At 32.8% G+C, this 23,076-nt stretch overlaps 1 protein-coding gene across 4 annotated transcripts in view; it reads right to left on the bottom strand.

Annotated features, from left to right (window-relative positions):
• Positions 1 to 7,384: 7,384 nt before the first annotated feature.
• The window catches only part of PCDH9 (protocadherin 9), a 682,018-nt gene continuing 666,326 nt past the window's right edge, over positions 7,385 to 23,076 (bottom strand). For all 4 annotated transcript variants that reach the window (XM_015851665.3, XM_015851668.3, XM_015851667.3 and 1 more), the window contains one exon: positions 7,385 to 13,754. In XM_015851665.3, coding sequence (XP_015707151.2) covers positions 13,381 to 13,754 — 374 coding nt within the window. In that variant the 3' untranslated portion in view covers positions 7,385 to 13,380. The remainder of the gene's footprint in view (positions 13,755 to 23,076) is intronic.

Below are 23,076 nucleotides of genomic sequence, written 5' to 3'. Positions count from 1 at the left end.
ATATATATATATATATATATATATATATATATATATATGCAGAATAATTTTCCAGTTAGAAATCCAAATTCAGAAGATAACAACACAGTCTCTATCACATCTGCTATTCAGTAGTTTCATACACACTGCAGTTAACATCCCATTTCCAGATATATTCACAAAATGCTTTCTCTGGCTACATGTCCATTATTATTATTATTATTATTATTATTATTATTATTATTATTATTATTATTATTATTATTATTATTATTTTCTTGGGCTCTGAGTACCAATCAAGATTGTCTAAAAAGATGCCTTTAGGAGTTGCTAGGATTCTGCTGCTTCTTAGTCTGCAAACGTGCATTCCTATCCTGGTATTTGAATTACAGTGACAAATGTCTAAACAAAGAACACAGATTTTGTGGGGACTGGAGTTGAATGTCATAGAAGAAGTACTGATTATATACGTAAAGACAGTTAACAAATAATTGCAGGCTTTAATGGAAATTCAAGGTTGAATCTTGGAATATGTGTCTAATGTAATTAATTACACAGAATTTGTGTGGGATTCTAAGGTCAGACAGTGCAAGGAAAGGAGAAGCTGCTATGCATGGGCAAGGCAAAGAACATAACTAACAATTGGAAAGGTCAAAAAAGTGATGACCTAAATATATCGTGATGTCCATCATCTTGGGTTGGTGATTTTTATGTTGGTGCATTGATATGTTTGGGAAGTTCTGACCTACTCATACTCCAGTGAAGCTCAGGAGTACTATGGGTCAATGCTCAACTCAAGAAATACTTCTGTAAATGAAATTCTGTAAATGAAAGCCTCCCAGCATATTATCACCTCTTGAAATTTTGAATTAAGCACAATAACTGACACATTCAGGAACTAGGCTTCATTTCTGGGTCACCATGCAATCTCTCAGATTTCTGAGGACGAACTTAATTGTATAGTCTATATACAGCAGTCCACCTGTTGTCCAAAAAGTAGGCTGCACATTCCTTCTTCTTTGGAGTAGTTTTTCTTCTCTTATTGAGAGAGATTCTTCTCTTTTTGAGTGGGAGTAAAAACATCTGTACTAAAATTCACAAGGTTTAGTACTGGCAAGTCTTCTTGGTCCATTAAAAGTTGCAGACGTCACAGAAGACATCGATCCTGATCTTAGCTAAAACAAGAACAAAACCATAAAGCGTAACAGTTTTCTTTTCTCTCTCACTCTCCCTCTCTCTCTCTTTTTTTTTCTTTTCTCTTTACAGATAGACACATTCATCTCACCCCCAGACTTAGTGAAAGCAGCTGCTTTGTGCAATTATCTACAAGCATGCACCAAGTGATATATTTGTAAAACATGATCTTCCCAACCAAATATAGAAGTATTGCCTGCACTGATGTCAGGTTGATGTACAGAAAGCAATGAAACAGTTAAAGTCATCTTTCCTGAGCTTCAAATTCTCGCACAATCTGTGATGCCTGAGCATCTAAAGGAAAGAAATAGAACACTCTTTCTAGAAAGTTTACAAAGATTCAGTGTGGAGAAGGTCCTACCGGATTATGAAGTCTGAGATTTGCTAAAATGTGTCACTCACTCTGGATATAACAGGAGATTCTGCAGTAGAGCAGAAACAGAAAGAGGACTGTTTTTTTCCTCCTTTCTGAAGGTGCTCATTCTGGTCTCTTTAGATTAATGTAGTTGTTTTGGTTTAGTTTTATTGTTGTTGTTTTGTTTTTATTATTATTATTATTAATATTTGTTTCTTTTTTGTTACTTTCTTTTTTAAAAGCAATACAATGCCCTTCTAAGAACAAATAATGGCTCACAGTCCACTCAGATTGCTCGTTATAATGTGCAAAATCCCTCTCTTTATCTTCCTCAGAGGAATGTAGGCCTTTGCTCAGAAGCTGGAGAGTACCAAGTTTTTCAGTGTTACATAGTGTTTTTTCTTTTCTTTTGTTTTTTTTGTTTTTGTTTTCCCCCCTGGGATAAAATAATCCAGTCCCATCATCATGTAAGCATTTGTTTTAATGCTGTTCTGTTATTTTTTGTGCTATTGTTTCTGATTTTAATCGGGCTCACTGCCTCTTCATGTAAGAAATACTAAATAATGAAAGACCTGATGCAAACAAAAATATCCATACAAAGGGAAAGAGGCTTCATGTTGCTTATCAGTTGCCACTTTCACTAACTGAAAGAATCTGGTGGTTCTTGTGCAGCAGAAGACAAGTTACCAGTCAGTGGTGGTTATACTGTTTCCTTCTGAGTATCTTACTGCTGCCTTCATGTAGGCTGAATTGCTCATTAAATCTATCTACTTCTTCCTTGAGTTGTGCTAGTCTTTCCTTCCTTACTGTAGTAACATCTGATACTGTGGGAACTCCAACCAGTATTAGTAACACTATCTGTAATGCGGAGGGCTTGAGGGAAAATTGTTTGGGTGGCACTTCTCTAGAAATGTCACAAATCTATGTTCGTAGACTTTGGGAGGCAACATATATGTAATGGAAGCTGCAGGGAAGGATAAAAGAAATTGCTTGGACTCATTTGAAAGAACTTCTGCAGTGTTGTATGCATATATTTTTAATTCAAGCACTGTGGGAGATCTTGGCTGGGTATGAGCATCTCAGGCTGTAGTTCTTCACTCCACCCATTCTTTAGTTTGACTGTTGACTGTATCTTTACTGTATCTTTATTGGAAATGTCTATCCCTCATTTGTCCTGACATTTTAACAAGAGTTGGAGTGTCACAACAGCTGATGCCCCAGACACTTGCCAAATGGGTGTGTAAAACTTCTGCTTAGTAGCAGGACTGATATTAAAAAATGGATATATATTTCAGAATGATATCTATTTAGTTGAATCAGTTGCATGAAGTCAAGTATTTCAGAAAGTATGTAGTAGATTTGTTAACTTGTATTTAAATTGAGCTGTTACTGCATTGTTATTTTGAATACTCAGAATTCAAAAGATGAATGGCAGAACATGGGAAGCATAAGAAGCATATACAGTCTGCGTTTTGGGGGTGGGGGGTGGGGGGGAAACAAAAGGAAAAAAAAAAACAAAAACACATTACAGTCTTGGATGTCCTGTTTTGAGGATAAGGGACTAATTAATTAGATCTTATGGACATCTCAGTGAATCAAACTTTCTCTAAGTCAGTGGAACAGCTTGCTGACAAAACAGTAGAACTCCTGAATGTATGCAAAGCCTACATTTGTAAACACTTAAAATTAAAGCTGATGGAGTCAGCGGCTAATTTTAGTACCCATAGGAAGATGTAGTGCTGAGGTATCTACAGTCACATTCTGTAATTTGGTGTTGATCTTTCTAAGCTATTCCTTTTCACTATTCAATGTAAAGTAATTGTCAGTTACACAGCATTAATACTTGGGGGCATATAAGGTTAAGAATTCCATGACTGACATACCCTTTCATCCTCATTTGGTGTAATGACCACTGACATGAAAACTGCTGTTTGAACTAATCTGTCTCCCACTGAAATCAAAGGGAGTTTTTAATATAGGGTCCTTTGCAGAATAGATACCTTAAAGAACAACAACTACAAAAAATAGATTTACACAAAATGTTACAAATTTCTCTGTAGACAGAACTCACAACTATTCATTTTGGAAAAATACCCGCTTCACAATCTCAGGATCTGATCAGCTACTGCCTATTATGGAAAAAAAATAAAATAAAATAAAATAAAATAAAATAAAATAAAATAAAATAAAATAAAATAAAATAAAATAAAATAAAATAAAATAAAATAAAATAAAATAAAAGGGTAGCTAATGTGGGAGTAGAACAATAAATTGAGAATAGCTACTCTTTGTCAATGGACTTATTATCATATTTATTCTTGCACTGAAATACAAGAAGTACTGGTGCAAATGACATCTTTAAATGTTTAGTAGATTCAGCATCAACCAGTCCATAATACAGCCAGCCAGATTATTGGAAACTAGACAGGAAATAGTGTTTTGAGAGCTGTATATCCTGAAAAATGCAGTCTAATTTTTTTGCTTTGTTTTGTTTTTATTTTTAAATACTTCTTTGGTTTAGCAGTTGGTTGATGTATTGGTTCAAACACACCAAAACATCAATGAGTGTTAAGCAGAATTTCAGTAATTTTGGAAACATACAGTCTGAGACCTCATTAAATCAGTACTGTCCCTTTTGAAATCATCCATGAATACTCCCAATGCTAATATAGTTGATTTAGTAATTATGCAATTGTTCAGGACCAAAGAATTACAGTCTATGACTACAAGCCTGTTATAAACAGTAATCAAGCATTTGATCGTCTAAAATTGCAGAGAAATTACATTTCCTTGAACTCCCTACAGAAGAACCAGATATTGATGGGATGTATATTTATACATCTATGCATATAGAATATTGTCTATAAACAAAACAAATATTGTCTTATAAACAAAACAAAACAAAACAAAACAGAATAAAAAAGTAATATTAACAATGCATTTGTCTGCAATTATATGTTTTTACACATCTTTCTCACATCCTTCCACAAAGTTTTTTGTTTTGTTGTTGCTGTTGTTGTTGTTGTTTTGTTTTTTTTTTTAACAATTACATGCACATATTAGCTTTATTCTCTTTCATCATCATTTTCTTGATAGTTTTTCATGTTTTCCATATTAGTGATAAATTATTTTTCATGGCAAAGCATCCAGAGACAGCTTTTAGCTACTAAGTTTAGAATAAGTTCTGCTCCCTGATTCCCTACGTAGCAGAGAGCTATTTTATAAACTTGAGGATAAAGGTTAATATTCCTAAAGTTTAAAACATAACCATTTATAATTTAGGAACCTTGAGGTTACTTTAAAGGTTTCTTCCTTGTGCACCTAAAACTAAGAAACCCAAGACTTATCTAAGATTGTATCCTGCACCAGTCCATAGACTTATCATGCTTCAATAAAATTGCAGAATAAAGTTTAGACCCATCAGGAAGTATAACTGTGCATAATTTCCTCCAATGTGGTTTCAAAAGAAGAAAACAAGCTGAATCAGTGTGTTGCTGAATCAGTCAATGTAAGTATGCAGTTCTGGCTAAACTTATGGGCTTTCATACATTTTGCTTTCAGAACAAAGTTCAGGATTGTTGGATTTGTGTGGGTGTGTTTGCATGTGAAAAAGAAAACAACTTATCTTTATGCGGTTGCCTTCTTTTCTTTTTCATTTTTCTCCTGGGGGCTTAACACCACATGGTGGACAGTAATTATGCATGATCTTTATCAATAATGTAGAAGTAACTTCTTATTGAAGATAGCTTAAGTGTCCTAGGAGTACAAGATCATGCAGTAAAAGAACAAACCTATGCCATTCCCTGTGGTAAATACTACTATCGGAAAACAGTCTTAAAATAAATAAATAAATAAATAAATACAAACTTTCCAAAAGAAAACAAATTATAAAATAGCATTATAAAAATAATATTAAGCAATAGGTATAAACCTGAAATTGCTCTCTTTTAACAATTTCTTTACTCAGTACTAAGAAGGATATAATAGGAGGTCTGAACCAAATGTAATGCCTCCTATTTCATTATGTTGTCTCACAACATCAGAGGCAGATATCTGTAGCATGGAATTAAATGCTGAACCTTTCCACCAGTATTCCATTGCAGTTTTTTTTTGTTTTGTTTGTTTGTTTGTTTGTTTTTGTTTTTTTGTTTGTTTGTTTGTTTGGGTTTTTTGTTTTGTATGTGACAGATAGCAGCAGAGTGGCAGTCTAACAAAATGGCATCTAACATGGAAGTGCATATGAAGCAAAGGTGTGACACTGAATTCCTTCATGAAGAAATAATTGCACCCAATGACTTTCATCTATGGTTGCTGAATGTCTATGGAGACCAAAGATTGGATGTGTGCACAGTGAGGTGTTGGGTGGTGAGAGAGACCTGTTGCAGACTTAAGTGTGCTGTATGAAGGCTCTTGTTCACTGACAGTGAAAATGCATAGCTAACAGTGGCAAATATATTGAAAAATAGTACTTTGTGGCTGAGAATTTGCTCTACCAAATGTGTTATTGTAGTCCTTGTATCTGTTGTAGCTTTACTGGTAATAAGTAGAAGATGTCACTTTTGCAGCTACCTTTGTACCCATTACGCAATAATTAAACAGTGAATTGCAATAGAAAAAAAGTAAATAAGTACTATTCATACATATCTGGATTTTTATTTTCATCTGACTAAAATTCTTTAATGTTACTTTGAATTAATTTAAATATCAGGTGAAAGCACAACTGTTTTTATAACCTATATCTTTCTGTATAATGTCACACATGGAAATAAATCTATTGTTTTCTACTACATCTTTATCAGTTATGATCTTTTTTATGGGGGGAGAGAGGTGAGAAAGATGATAGAAATGTCAGAGTAGTTAATGTAAAAGCAATCAATTGTGTATTGTCTTTTTCGTTTGTTTGTCTTTGCAAATTGGTAACATATTTTTTTTACTAATTTTAGCTTATGGATAATTTGCAAGCTATCTGTGACTAATTTTTTAACAATTTGATACTCAAAATTCATTAGCCTTAGTTATTGAAATCATTTGTTATTTCTGGTCTTCATACATATTTCTCAAGTTGAAACATTTTTTAATGTATACATTTGAGTGATATTTGTACGTATCATTTAAAATTAGAATTTCTCAAAAGAATGTGAATACAAAACAGAAATGTCCAGTGTGGGTATAAACTAGGAAACCTCAACTGCCTTAGGTCCTGCATACCATTTTATGGTACTGCGGCACCTCTCTAGAAAACATTCAAAGCAACAGGAAAGGAAGAAAACAATAACCTGTCTGTGGAATACTGGACTGGATGAAAAGGCAGAAGATGACTTTTGTCATGTAATATTCGTGAATTTCAAGCTTGTTTTAATTAATATTATTAAAAAATCACATTTATTTAAATGTAACTAAGAGTCATCAAAAACAGTTTTCAGTTTTGTCTATAAGAAATGTCTGAGCTTTTTCTAGTTGGTCCTCTCTACAGTACAATGATGGAATTGGACTCTTTATCAGATTTCTCAATCAGCTACTGTATATGGCATTCCTTGAGTACAGACTCTACCCCTCCCCCATTTGAGACTTATTCTATATTTTCCTAAAAACTGAAGAATAGATGTTCATTTATTATAACTGTAATAAGCAATTCCTACAGATTTTATTACACATTTATTTTTAGAGCTAATTCAAAGTATTGATTGCATCCTGATTTCATTTGTGAGTAGAGACAAACAGACACTTAAAAGTCAGTGGGGCATTCAGAGTTACATGAGAAAATGTTATATTAATTTTCCTTTTGACCTAGATTATGTGCAAGGAGATAGTAAACACATAGAAAGACACATTCTTAAAACTCATATCACTAATAAATATTGTTATAGGTATATATTTAGACAAAAGAAGAAACAGTTATAATTCCCGTACAGTACTTACCCATTTAACATTATCACATGGTTGTACAAACAGGATTATAACAAGCAAAAGAAAGCACTTTATTTAATGAATAAATAATCAAAATCATTGGTGAGGGTAGTCTTAAGAATATGCTGCTTCATACATTTTAAAGTACATCAAACAACAAAATCAATAATCCCAAAATTCCATTAAATAATACTGAGTAAGTATGTGACTGATAATATTTAAGTATATATATATAGTCTATATATATATGTGTATATATAATCATATCATTATGAATAATTAAGGTATCTATTTACATGCCATGCAATATTAGACTGTGTTGCAATACCTAGGCACAACAGGTTATTTTAAAAATGGCTGTGATTTAAAAATAAAAAAAAAAAGTCATGGTGTTTAAGATAAGGGACATTTATTTCCTTCAGTTCTTTCTTTTTCTAATACACAATGAGAAATGGAGATCATTATGGTAGTTAAAGGTATACTTTTGTTATTGGATAATTATGTTGGTGATTCTATGATTCTGTGGATTAAGTAGCAGCGTAAAACTTGAAAGTGTAGGTATGGACATGAAGTCTTGCACTTACAGAACTGCATACTTCAAAACTTAGCATATGGCATGCATGTCTGTGATATTATCCTCACTGTGGATGCAGTCTTGTGAAATGCTGAGCTTCTACAAAAGGATGATTGCTGCTATGTTTTAGAGAAATTAACTGCATTAATTGTCTCAGACTATTTTGCAAGATAAGGATACATACTAGCATGTAAATTCTATTAGTCTTCAGTGAAGTGATGTATCTACATGAATAAAAGCTTCTAGTTCTGCATTTATTAACATTAATTTTGGTTTATGAATCAATTACATTGAATTTTCTCATTTTGGAGATTACAGATTTGTTTCATTTCACGCATTTCCTAATTCACTGCATACTAAAGGATTTGCTATTTTTATTAGTAAATATAGGCCAGATCCTGACATTTTTCTTCACAAGAGGTTCATGATAGCTTGAAATGTCAGAACCTGTTCCTTTATGTTATGATCTTGCTATGCCTAATTGATTGAAAAATAAAATAAATAAACAAAAAATAGAAGAAAATGAAAAAAAAAAAAAAAAAAGGTTTTTTATATAAAGTATAATACAGGAGAATCCAAAACCAACCAACCAAACAAAATCAAACAACAACAACAACAAACACAACAAAAATTGGGTGTGGTGTTATGCGATAATTATATTTGATGGGAACGTCCATGGAAGTGATCAGCAGTGAAAATTAAAAATCTAATATTAATTCATTCTGAGTTTGAGTTTCCACTATATTTAACTGATTTACATCTCTGAGTAGTATTGTATCATATTTTCTACGGAATAAAACGCGATGTACAGTTCCAGAATTGGTTTCCATTTTGAAGATTTTCTTCTCAGCAGCAAGGACTGCAAACATATAAATTAAATAAAATTGAGGTTTTGAAACACAATTATGCCTAACTGTATTAAAGAAGATAGAACTGAGCTTTCATACATGATGTTGTGAGTATGTAGTTGCTTTCACTATCTGAATTGGCACCCATGAGCACACATGCTCAAGAGAACTTTTACTGTTGATCTTACTCAGGGCAAGTCTACATGCCATCAGGAAGATTTATCATCTGAATGAGGTAAATACTTTGTGGTCACAGCCAATTAGTCTTACCACAGTCTACTTGTTCTTCTGTCTGAACTGTATATAATACCACTGCAGTGCTCCCATGTCATTAGGAATACTTTTGTAACCTACTAGTAGAGGTATCCCAAACTACTGCCTAAGGCTGTTAGACACTACACATATTCCTTCTTTCATGTCATGAGTCCCGTGGGTCGCATGACATTACCTGTTGTCATGTGCTATGATTCTTACTGTATCCTATTTTGTGAAAGCCACAAGTGCCTCTATTTTTCCAAAACATCTCAAGATAAAACTTCTCTCTACTGTGCACCACTTTTCCATGTTTCTTTGCTTTCTCATGTCAGCTTCACCAGCATTTATCACAGCAGTACTTTCACACTGATATCTATTCCTCGTCTATGTCTCTTATGTATTCTATTTTTGAGTTTCTTTATTAGGCTTGTCTAATCTGTGCTCAAGTCCTAATGATTCTTTCTGATCATGATTCCTATTCATAACTTGCTAAAAGGCAATCATCACACTGGACAAATAATGTGAATATCACTGTTTTCATGCCCATTAAAACTGATGTCCTCCTTAACGTAAATACTCCTTAATTCTGCTCTATGTGCATTTCTGTCTTTCAAGACAATTGCTTGGGAAAGATGTTCTAAAAACTCTAGTAAGAGTTTCACACAAACAGAGACTAAGGGTTAACTAAATCCATAACTTTCTATTTGGACAAACAGCTCTGGTCAGTGACAATAAAAATAATGAAACTTCAAAAACAAAAACAAAAACTTTTGTTTATCTTTTTAGTAGTAAATGTGTACATAAAATCAGAATAAATAAATGGCACCCGATCTTCCTAGCTGAAGAAACAAAGCTAGAACTGGCATGAGAAAGGCATCCATATCATGCCAGGTTACCAGTAATTTTAAGTTTTGTTTCACTTCAAAGGTATGTAGTAAGCTTCAGTAAGGTTCACCTTCTAATTCCTTGCAGCGGGATTAGCTTTTTATTTTTAAAGTCTCTTATCTCAAATATCACTAAATCAAGATCTAACTTTTCTTTACATATATATATTCTTATATTTCTGTGTTGTTTTTTTTGTTTTGTTTCGTTTTGTTTTTTACAGCAGTACTAGTATTGATGATTGACCAAAGGGAATAATTGCATTTAGAATACAGTCTTACAGCCAATTCCAGGTGCTGTGAAACCCCTTGGTTTACAGATGGGATTGAATCCTCTGTGCTAGAGGTATTTACTTATCTATTTATCTATTTATCTATTTATTTATTGCATGTTTGTTTGATTTTAATATTATATGTTTAAATGTGATAAGTATATAAAAGTTGGGTGAGGCTTTAAATATTTAGAACTATTAAAAAAGTAATAATAAGATGGGAAAAATATTACCTGCAAGAAATTTTAATCATATTTATTTGTGCTCTTCCTACACAGGTTGATGGCAGCAAAAGTACTCTTTCTCTGGCATTATTAACATCATTCTGAGTTCTTATTTGTGAAGAAGGAAATTTCTGTCCTTTAGAGATTTCTTTTTCAAATACAATATGTTTAAAAAGGCACTGAAAATTTAAAATAGTTGATGTTATTTGAGTTTGCAAATAATTATTGAATTTCTGTTTTTAATATAGAACTTGACGCTCCACCACTTTGAAACTCAGCATGTTCAAAAATAGGTTACTTTTATTGTTACTTCATTTTCAAGATTGCTTGCCTTATTCTTTTTCCTCCACCATGCTGCAACAAAAGTTATTATATAATCTTGCACACTTTCTTGTAAGAAAGTGTTTGCTGTGTTTTGATAATACTTTTTCTCTGTTCTCAAAAGAAACACCGAGGTGTGGTAAGTGCTATCTTCTCCATATGCTAGCTGTACAAAGACTTGCACAAGTATGCTTATTACACGTGTTTAATGTATATCTAATGAATCTGTGCCAGATTATGCCATTTTTGTGCTGGGTAAGTAAAACTTTATGCTACTTATAGAACTTCTTTCAAATAAACTCCTACTTACTACAGGAACAACAGAATATGGCCCTCTGCATTTATCATTTGTGCATATTCCTTTCTAATACCTATCTATAAGAATCAATGGACCATGATATGCTTAAATAAAAACCTGGAAATTTGGAATTAAACAAAGAAACAAATAACAAAGGAAAGAAAGAAATTAATAGGAAAAATGTCCCTTAGGCATCTGCCCAAGAACTAACACAACACAAACAGGAATTCAGAACATTTATTGCAAGAGCCGAATAACTAAATAACGTTGAACTGGCAAAGCAGTAACAAGGATAACTGGTTAGATATTTATTCTGTCAAAGTCATCAAACACCCCTCACAAACTGACATAAGTACTGCAATAAGCAATGCACCCCTAACCCATTTAATGCCTTTTATATTGTGGAGGAAGAAAATAATGCGAACTACTATATACAAAAGAATAAAGGAAAAAAAAAATTGTTTGTGGTAAGAACAAAATCACCTTCAGGTTATCTAACTGTTATTTTAAGACTGATGTTTCACTGTGGCATAAGTAACTTCTGTGTGTTTGATTTTTATTTTTATTTATTTTTGTTCTTTTTCTGCAAGGACTTTTTTTTTTTTTTAACTTTGCATGCTATTTATTTGTGTAAATAATCTGTCATGCTTTAACAAAAACAATCTAAGAATGTTTGGATTTGGATTTGCTTTGCGTGCAACTTAGATCTTATTAACATTAGTAGTCACTCTGCTGGTTTGACGGAGGTGACATAATACTGTTACCTGCCAGGCATTGACCAACTATGATAACAAACAGCTAAACAGCAATAATTAGAGATTTAACCCTTTATTTACCCCAACTAGCCTACCAGGAGAATGCTCTGTTACATCATGAAGGCACAACACATTAAATATTCTCTGGCTATGGTCTAAAAACACTTGTGTTACTACAACATTAACGCAGATGAAGATCCACACAAATGCTGCTGTTTCAGCAATACAAACTGTCTTAGGTATAGACACACACTTGCCCCATTCAAAAAACATGATTATTATATTTTCTTCCTTTATAATTTCCTTTAAAATTCCAGCTGATATCACTGCCAGCTGCCACTCATTAAATTCCAGACTGCAGCTAACTTGATCAACGATTTCAAATTAGCAGCTTTCACCCCTACCCACTGTATCAACAAAAATCTAAATACTCCTCTGCTTTGCAGTTTCCCTGTTTTATGAAACAGAATGGAAGTTAAAAGATATTTAAAAAAAAAAAAAAAAGTTGCATTTTTTTAAAGCCCTTACATATATCCTTTCACTGCTTAATATTTGGAAAATAATAATAATCATAAAAATCTACCTTAATGCCAGGATCATTTACTGCTACTAGAAAGAAAAAAAAAAATAATTTTTCTTGCCCTCTTTTCTACCAGCACCCTTCTCTCCACCTCATCAGTCCTTTTTTTTTTTTCTTCTTTTTTTTTTTTTTTTCCGTTTTTTTTTTCTTATTCTTTTTTCTTTTTCTTTTTTCTTTTCTTTTTTTTTTTTAACACAAGTGTTTATAGTTCCTTGGAACACTGTGTGTCAGACAGATTACTAACAGAGAAACATCATCACTGAAAATGAAAGGAAAACAATGGGAAGCAAATGAAAGAAAGTAAAAATCAACTTTGAAACACAGAAATATGCTACCATATCTTTTCTAGTGAATGTTATAAGTACACAATTTTGTAAGTAATAATTGTTTCTATTTACAAGTATTTGAACACTAATTGACTTAAAAGTGTCCACTAGCATTAATAGCACAGTAGGTTTAATGTTTACAGTTTCAGTTGTTTTGTTTGCAATATGTTCTCAAGTATAATGGTCCCAGCATAGATCAATGACAACAAAAATACGATTTTTTAACTGGATATTCTTTTCAATCATTGCAATCCAATGAACTTTCTTGCTTTCCCACTTTTGAAATGCATCTTCTGTTGTTCATAGCAGCAGTCCAGGGTCAAAAAAACCAAACCAACAAAAAAACCAACAAACAAAAACAAAAGAATATTCTCAGACTGGAGAGATTGCTGCAGAGTTTGATCATGTCTATTTAACAAAACCACACAACTAGTAGGAACTCTTTTGTCTTGCAGAACATCATATCTTCCATGGTGCTAACATAAAGATATGCATATCTCTGCTAGGCAAAGCATAGTTTTAGACATCTACCCAGTACATAAAGCTCTGACACACGCATAGTATTAGCAAGTCTAAGTAGGCTAAAGTCATTGGCCCAAAGTAACCATTTCTTATAGCTGGTGCTCCTTTGGACTCTCAGCAGCTCCTGACACCTGTTTATAAGACTTCAAGTTGGCCAGAGGAATGTCAGTCATGTGATTGCCAGTGTTGAAATGGCCCTCACTGGAACCATACTGCTTTCGATCACTGAACTGGTTTCTGTTGCTATCTTCCTTCCAGGTCCTGGTCAGTGTGTGTCCATTAACTAATTTGTCCTTCTTAACCCACTCTTTCTGAGGTGCAAAGGTAGACATAGGAGACTTTGGCTGTTGGTATGGACCCAGGCTGGGAGGCATCCAACAGTTATCTGAATGACCCAAAACCAGGCATTCTTGAGTACACATCTCTGTAGCTTCAGCTAATCCTCTTGGCCCAAGAGGCCCATCTGTAGAAGAGCAAACAAACAAACAAACAAAAAACAACAAAAAAGAAAGACAAAAGAGAGGAGGGAAAAAAAAAAAAAAAAAAAAAGACATAATGTTAGATTTTGATATCTGACAAGACATGTATTCATATACTATACTTCCTGAGAAAATTAACAATGATTCTGAAAAAAAATATTGTGTCTTTCACAAAACTTGTTATGTACATGGCAAATCCTAGATACTTTTCCATTGTATTTGAGTGGTTGCTTTGTAGGCAGTGTACTCTCTGGAGATATAATCTCTCTACATGTATGCACACACAGTTTTCAAAAAATGATGAAATTACTCCTCAATTATCAGTCTTAGGTTCTACTCAGAATAAACTTAACTCTTTAGTCACACTGAGAATATGGAACTAGATAGGTGAAAATATCACTCTTACAAATACTGAGTGAGAATTTATAGTCCATGCAAAGGTCTGTAGTCTGGATGAATTCTTTTGCTTTCATCCCACCTTATCATAGTATCATAGTATCATAGTCTCATGCGGGTTGGAATGGACCTTAGAGATCATCGAGTCCAGCCCCCAGAATTGCTCCGAGCCTCTGTGTAGCAGAGCGGCACTTCTACCACTTGCGCCACAGGGGGGATTCAAACTCCGGGCCCCAGTGTTGCAAGGCGATGTCCTAAACCACTGCGCCACCGGGGCAAGCTTTAGCAACTTGCCAGCAAACTGTAATCTAAGCATTTTGCTATCTGAAAGTGTACCTGCTCAAAGGCATTATCTGAATACTGGAAGTTTCTATATTTCTACTATTTCACAAGCATAGGTTAATACATAGTTCTAGACATCTACACAATAAATAAAGCTCTGATACACACTTCCAAAAAGTGGCAGAGAAGTTAAACCTTTTAGGATTTATTGTGAAAACATGAAAATAATGCAAAAACTTCAACACACAACAGAAAACAGAGTAAAAAAATGTAATTTTTCTGACCATTAACACACATCTCAGCAACCATAAATATGAAGGGTAAAAAAAAAGGAAGGTTATATAAATCTTGTTCATAATAAAGAATTGTTCTCATAACTATTTGTAAGTCAGAAATATGAGAGCACAGGAGAATGAAATTAAGATCAGTAATGTACTACACATACTAAATATCTTCATCATTTTCTACACACCACCAAGGACACAGCTGGCCAGCTGCAGGCATTTTGCAGTCTAACATATTGGTCACCCATATCGTCAGTAGCACTAAATTCCTCTCTGTTATAGTGTATTCCTTAATGAATGAACTTCTTTATCTAATCAGACTGCATTTATAAGGAAGGACAAGCCAGTAAAAAATATAGAAAAACTACTTCATGTGTCTTTGTGAGATATTTCTCAGCATCTGAAATATATTTGCTAAATGTGTTGTAATTTTGAGAAGATTTTTAAGATGATTTATCTTGACTTCAGAGTAAAACAGCTAGCTAATTTTGTAGACATTTGAAGAGCTAGAGACATTTTTCCTCGATTAAAAAGCCCTGTAACAGGAAAAAAAAATTATAGACTGATTTTTTTTGAGAAAGAATTTTATGAGGGAGAAAGGAAAACTGAAGTCACGAAGCATCTTGAAAAGTGGTATTAATAAAGAAGAATTTCAGTGACATACAAAAAAAAAAAAAAAAAAAAAAGTTGTTTATAACAATATAAAAGGAATGCAAAATAAGTGAGGACACTAACAAAGATTTCTGCATTACAGTGCTGAAGAATATTTTGCTTTCTTGCACACTATGTATGTACAGTAAATTACCCACAATAACAAGTCTCTTCCTGAGCACTCAAATTATCCCAATTAATCTAATAATTGTTATTTTTTCCACAGATTTCTTTTTTCTTTTTAAGTTGATGCATACCAATGTATAGTAGTCAGTTCCACAGATTATCAATCTACTACTTTCACACATGCACAGGAAATGCAATCAGATCTACTTCTGCATGTTCAAATGTAATTTGCTCTGTTCTTATTTCTGAATATCACCTATTTTGAATATCTGGAAAATGTACAGTATACTGTTGTCTTGAAAAAAAATGCAATAAACTACAATAAATGCAATAAAATGCAATAAACTACAATAACAGTTGTTCTGCATTCTTTGTATAACACAATATCCTACTGCTGTTGACTAGAACAATAAAAAGAATGCACAGAATCAATGCTGCTTTCTATTTAGGTCAATATAAAATGAACCAATTAATCCAGAACAATTAGGGAAGAAAAAAAAGAAAGAAAGAAAGAAAGAAAGAAAGAAAGAAAGAAAGAAAGAAAGAAAGAAAGAAAGAAAGAAAGAAAGAAAGAAAGAAAGAAAGAAAGAAAGAAAGAAAGAAAGAAAGAAAGAAAGAGAGAGAGAGAGAAAGAAAGAAAGAAAGAAAGAAAGAAAGAAAGAAAGAAAGAGAGAGAGAGAGAGAGAGAGAGAGAAAGAAAGAAAGAAAGAAAGAAAGAAAGAAAGAAAGAAAGAAAGAAAGAAAGAAAGAAAGAAAGAAAGAAAGAAAGAAAGAAAGAAAGAAAGAGAGAGAGAGAGAAAGAAAGAAAGAAAGAAAGAAAGAAAGAAAGAAAGAAAGAAAGAAAGAAAGAAAGAAAGAAAGAAAGAAAGAAAGAAAGAAAGAAAGAAAGAAAGAAAGAAAGAAAGAAAGAAAGAAAGAAAGAAAGAAAGAAAGAAAGAAAGAAAAAAAGAAAGAAAAAAAGCATGTAAAGTGGAGAGTTACCTGAAATTTCAAGGAGAAACAAAAACCTTCATTCTAAAATAAGAACTATGATAATTCCCATGGAGAAAGACTTATTTCTTTCTATAATGCTGTCACTGAACACTGTACTATACAGTTCTGATCAAACGGAGTCAAGTATTTAGCACAAATATTATAATAATAAGTAAAGGAAGTGAACGTATTTTATTGTTAACATTTCCAAAGTTATACTATAGATTAAAAAACGAAAAATATTTTTATATTAGTGTGACAATAGAAATTTGATTTTAGTGCTGGTTTTTGTTGTTGTTGGGTTTGTTTGTTTGTTTTGTTTTGTTTTCCATTTCAGAGGAAGAATGTGAGAAGTTCCAGAACTATTTCCAGCCTGCTTACTTTCACAATACAGTACAATCTTGCTGACCAAGCACTACAGGTCTGACAGGCACTAAAACTCTCAATACACATAGAATACCATTAACCAGAGGATGACACATTCCAAGAAAAACAGTGCATGCACTCTGTGCTTCCAGTCTGCAGTGGAATAATTTTTTTTTATTTTATTTATTTATTTATTTATTTATTTTATTTTATTTATTTTTTTTTTTTTTTTTTTTTTCTGTGGGCAGCAAGGCCTTCTGCTCTCATGAGAAGACTAGGAATTCCAGGGCTACCCTAGTACTCTTCTATGAGTTTTGGTGCAAGACTGGACACTCCTCTACTTGTGCCTGAATATAAAGTCTGTGAATGAAATGCCTGCCTATACTTAGGAAGAGGTTATGGATTTGTATCAAGTGAGTGTGTATATTTTCAAGTACTCTGACTCATGCTTTCTTTTCTTGTAAAATACAGGGAAAATCCTTATGCCTTATGAAAATATTGTGAAGTTTAAGTTTACAAAATGCAAAGCATTGTCTCTTACATTATTAAAAATATTTATTTAACCACTTTTGTTTTAATACATGACAAAGGGAAATAAATGCATAAGGGTTGTTTATTTGTATGTTTGATTGCTTGTTTGCTTGTTTTTAAGATAAGTTTTTTTGTTTGTTTGTTTTAAGTAATAATTTTGCTGATGAACAGCTACAGTGACTGTGCATACTGGTTCAGGAGAAGGCAGCTTCATTCACAATGTGTGCAGTTTTACACCTCATTTCCAGTTAAAGCTTTTAGATACAAACACAATGTTTTTCTAACTATCAGTGATAATAATGGGAATGCTGACAATTTAGAGGACTTTAAAAGTGTCCTAGTGTGAGAATCTGGAGGAAGATTGAAAATAAATTTTGAGAAGAAAAAAAAGGACGTCAAAAAACAAAAACAAACAAACAAACAAACAAAAAACCCCCACCAAAATGGCTTTCTTCAGATTTTGTGTAATTATGTTCTCAACTATAAACGTTGATTTTTGTTGGTTTTTGTTTGTTTGTTTGTTTTGTTTTGTTTTGTAAGACTCTCATTCAGGTTGTTATTCAGTAGCATAAAGCAAAATTATTATGAAGAGTATGATGGAAGAGAAATCTTCCATTTCCATGGGTAGCTTCTGAAGAGTTGGCTTCTTTGTATTGTGAAGCAGAATTCTCATGTAATAATAATTATCATTCTTGTCCACCATAGATCAACGGTAGATTTTACCCAATTTTCTGAAGTTGTTTCATTACTACATACAATGTTTCCATTTAAAATAAATAAATAAATAAATAAATAAATAACCCTGTTATTGCTGCTTCATAATTTCATAAATTTGTTTTAAAAAAATGTCGCTGAATTTTCTGTGTCATTTTTTTTCCACAGTGAAGTATTTTCTTGATATGTTTTTTCCAAAGTATTTGTTCTCTGAACAATTCATAATACATGAGGCTGGTTATCAGTCTTGGCTGCCTGAATATATAATGACACAAATGCTGATAAAACTGTACAAGCCATCTGTCTCTGAAGTTCAGTGTTTTGAAAACAATCACAAAAATGCATAACAAATACTCCTTTAAATTGTCTTTGTAAATATTCATATCAGATCTTACCCCAAAATGTTTTTTTGTTATTATTTTATTTGTTTAATAGCTGACAAGCAGATGCCTGACTTGTGTCCTCATTAGCAGACAGGTGTAAGAGGAAAAATAATGTATGCCACTAAATGGCAAGTCATACCCCAATGGTGTGGTCTTTTATCACTTTTTATTGTACCCTGAAGCTGAACTGTTACTTCATTGATTAACTTACTGCTGCAATTAGCAAGTAGCTTCTGGTGTGTTGACCAGCTGCTTTTCAACCTGCTTCTTTAAAACATTCTTGCTTAAAGCCAGAAAATTCTTTCTTCAGTGCTAAAGAGTCAAGATGATAAGTTCAAATTAGTGAGGCTTTGTGTTCTCAACATAAATAAAAATAAAGTAAAATAATAGCACTTTGCCTAGGGGCACTGACGTTAAATTCTAACATGGCCACAGCTTTGTTTCAGACTATCATATTTATTTAACTTTTCTTTTTAAGAGGTAAAATGAAAAGAACAACAGTCACAACATTTTCAGCTCTATTTAAGCTCAAATGCAGAAAGCTTTTTTAAAGCTTTCATGGGTTACTTTTCTTAACAATCTTTTCTGAGACCTTATGATTTTTCCAGCTTTTCCTACATATATTGGAATTGAAATTACATTATTACATTTCTTGGAGTTTTTTGCAATTTCTTTGTAAAATAAAAATAAAATCTGCAAATCAATTTATAATAACAAATATGCATTTTATTTTTTATTTTTTATTTTTTATTTTTTTTTCCCCTCTCTTGGATATCAGTGAAATGAATGAGAGCCTGTTTTATAGTCTTGTAAGAAAAATCCAAGACTGAAAATCCCATACGTTATGCTACTAGTGTTCTCTTGATACTGTTTATTAACAGAATGATTCTTCAGTGACTACAGCAAAAATACATTTCCAGTATTTCCAGTAGCTTATTAACTGCCTATTCCACTTGAAAGAGTCAACGCTGTTAAAACAGTACTGTTAAAATAATGTCATAGTCCCAAACCACCTAGTTCCAAGGTTCCTGTATGCACTACTGCTGCATTTTTTGTAGTAGAGTAATCACCAGTTCCTTGTAAGCTTTTGCTTCTCTCTCCTCTTGGTGTTCCACCTTCTGTACTCAATTGCAGATCAAATGGTTATTCTTTTCTGTTTTGTCTGTCCTTGCTTCTTTTTCATTATTACTATCAAATAATACTGTAAGGTTAGCCTATATCTTCATTATTTATCAAAGATAAGTTGTTAGAATCGTTACCTACTTAGAATCATTAACAAGAAGATGGACAGTCAACTGAGGAGAGTTTGTGGAGGGCACTGATTAGAATACAGAAATTCAACAAACTATTTTGCTAGTAAAGCGATTTCTTAACAGGCAGGAAAACCAGACAAATAAATAAGATTTTCTACGGAATTATGTGAAACATTTAAATGATCCAAATGGTTTCCACTAAACTTTAGGTGGCCAAGATTCAAAGTACAATTCCAAAAAATTATGCATGACAACTTCTTCAGCTACATAGGCAGATCAATTTTGGAATACAAGATTATTCAAGTACTTGAAATTCTGCTTCTGCACAGAACTGCCTCAGTCTTCTGATGACTGAAATGCTTCATGCCTAATCGAATCAGGGTTACAAATGTAAATGTTCCCCCTCCTTCATATCTTGAATTTCTCAGTGTGGTTGGCATTTTAAGAGTACAACTAACATACATATGCCAAGACATTCTAGTTTTGAATGATTGCAATAGGCTGTTTTTCTTTCTCTAGTTTATATCTACAGGCTAATTACAGAAAGGTCATCTCTCTTTTGTTTCAAACATTGCATAGAGCATACTCATAGTTAGAATATTTCTGGAAATATGAGAGACTCCACTGCAGTTCCCTTTTCTTTCTGAGTGATCCAGATCCATTTTTCCCACAGACCAAAATTAACTTCAGTTTTGCTAGAAAGATTATTTCTTATGCATTGGCCAACACATATACACTTTCCCACTTGTATGTGTTCAACAAGTAGGAGCAATTGCAGAGATACACTGTGAACCAGAGCTGACGAAGTGCAAAAGATGTGGACCAAAGTCGTAAGTTACAAGAAGAAATTTACTTCTGAAAACATTCAGTTCCTTGAAGTACATGACAATGTCTTTAACATTCCAGAAAATAAACAGCAGCAACTGGCACAATTAGGGAGACACGTTACAGCATGAAATCTCTTCCTCCATGCTCATATGTGACAAGCAAATAACACCACCAAAAATCAGTGGCAGCGCTGGATGTTAAGGAGTGTTTTGAAACATGCTACTGCTGTTTCAGACATGGCCTGTTTACCAATAATAATTATTATCAATTATTTTTAGACAAAGCCTACCGTGTCCATATCAAACCAGATGGGGTGGCACTTGGGATTGGTTGGCAGGTGGACTAGATGATCTCAGTGTTCTCTTCCAAGCTCAATTATTCTATGATTCTAAGTAGTATACCATGCAGTCCACATGTTGATGCACGGACAGCGTGGACAAATTTCTCAGTTCCTTGCACTGTCTAGGGCAAGACAACTTTCTAGAATTTATATCTTCCAAAAATTTGAATTTGTTTTATAATGATTCAGAGACTACAACATGTTTTCCTACCTGTTTACTTACAACTTCCTTGGAAGGAATTCTGTAGCTCGTTTCTGCAGATATGAACTAAAAGCCTCCTTTACTGTTTAACTAGATGCTGGTGCCGGAAGGCTATTTTCATGCTGCTATGCCTAAGCAAATACACTTAGAGAAAGTACATGAGGAATTTCAACAGCGTTTAGTAGTTTAGATCAAACTTTCAGTTCTCTTCACTGACTATAAAAACCTAACTGTGTTATTTATCATAACCTTTTCTTGAATATTTAACTGGGTGAAACCTTATTCCCTGTATTAAAATAAATAAATAAATAAATAGAAAGTAGCCTCACTGGATAATCCAGAAGTACTTTCTGCTTTTAAAGATGGATATACCAGCAAATATAACATAAAGTTGCACTGTTCTAAACTTTCATTGACAAACAAGGTCAAATGTATCACAGCTTTTAGAAATACAGAAGATGCAAACTAATATCTAGCTTGTTTTTCTTGTTTAAAACAATCTGTCATTAAAAACAAACAAATAAAAAAACAAACAAATAAAAAAACAAACCACAAACTACACATTGTATTCCCAACTTCAGACTGTTCAAGTTTAGACAGTAACCTTTTTGGGAAAGAGGACAAACAAATAAACACTAACTTCCACACCTAATAATTATATTTATATATATATATATATATATATATATATGTTTTGTTAATAATTAAAGAAAAATTAAATGTTTTACCCTCTCTAATACAGATTCCATTCTTTGGTCACAGATGAAAAGTCAACATTTGAAAATGGAGTAAATCCAAATACAATAACACATGAGCAACTAGGCCAGCAGGTTCTCCCCGAGACGCTATTGTTATTTGGACAAATTTTATGACACAGATAGAACAGACAGTATATCTTTATATACTTGAGTTCCATGCCTTCTTTGCCATGACATGGAAGTCATCTATCTTCTCATCTCTGAAGATACTGCCAAGAATGCATTTATTTATTTATTTATTTTTCCCTTCCCAGCTATATAATGTTAGCAGAGCCATCTGATTACACTGAGGATTCAAATGAACTTCCTAAATTTGACTGGATTACTTAATGAGACCAAAGCACAATCAGTATTCAAGTATTTGGGCTAAAACTCATTGTCAGAATGAAATTGTGTAGCTCTTTATTTTGTTGTCTAAATACATATCTTCCCAAAAGGTGATGATGGATGGTGAAAGTAAAATATTTATACAGCTTCCCATGGTCACAATCATTTACCATCATTTTTTTTTTTTTCTTTAAAACCTAAATATTTATGGTATTTGATCTAAATATTTTGTTGAATTGATTTACAGGTAACCTGGTGAGACAGCAATATTTCTGACATGGCCACATTTTCTGACCTATTAATATGCCACAAACAGGAATCTGCTGTCAGTCAAAAACAACTTGAGTTTCAATTTGAAAGATACTGTCAACTTTTTATCATAAAATCAAATTTTGGTGAATAATTTCTCTATATTGAATATGATAAGGCAGTATCTGTGCTTAAAAAGGCAGTACCTGATATGAGAAAGGTTGGCAGAATTCTGTTTATTGGTAGAAGCTATTGTCAGTGAGATAGCTGAATAATATTCATTTGATTACTTCATGGCTTTTTAAGCTTTATAAGCAGCTACAATACACCTGACCATTAGTACATGCAGGAAAAGTAAAACAAGTCAACATGTATTTTATTTGTATGTTATGATTTTAAAGTGCAGTATTCTAAATTTGTTTTTGTTTTTTTCCTGATCACTGTCTATTCTCCAGTAAAAGTCTGATCTTCTGAGGTGAGAAACACAAATCATGGCTTCAGGACAGGCATGGTGTGTAGCATTTTTATTTGAGTGTATCTATTGTCTATACTAATCTATAACTGAATACAAACACATCATACATATATAGATTATGAAATGTGACATATGTTCAAATATTGATATATTTATGTATTTTATTTGT

The sequence above is a fragment of the Coturnix japonica genome, chromosome 1, assembly GCF_054131305.1.
Source record: "Coturnix japonica strain WE chromosome 1, WE-NBRP24, whole genome shotgun sequence".
NCBI lineage: Eukaryota > Metazoa > Chordata > Aves > Galliformes > Phasianidae > Coturnix > Coturnix japonica.
This window is presented reverse-complemented; position numbering and strand designations above follow the sequence as displayed.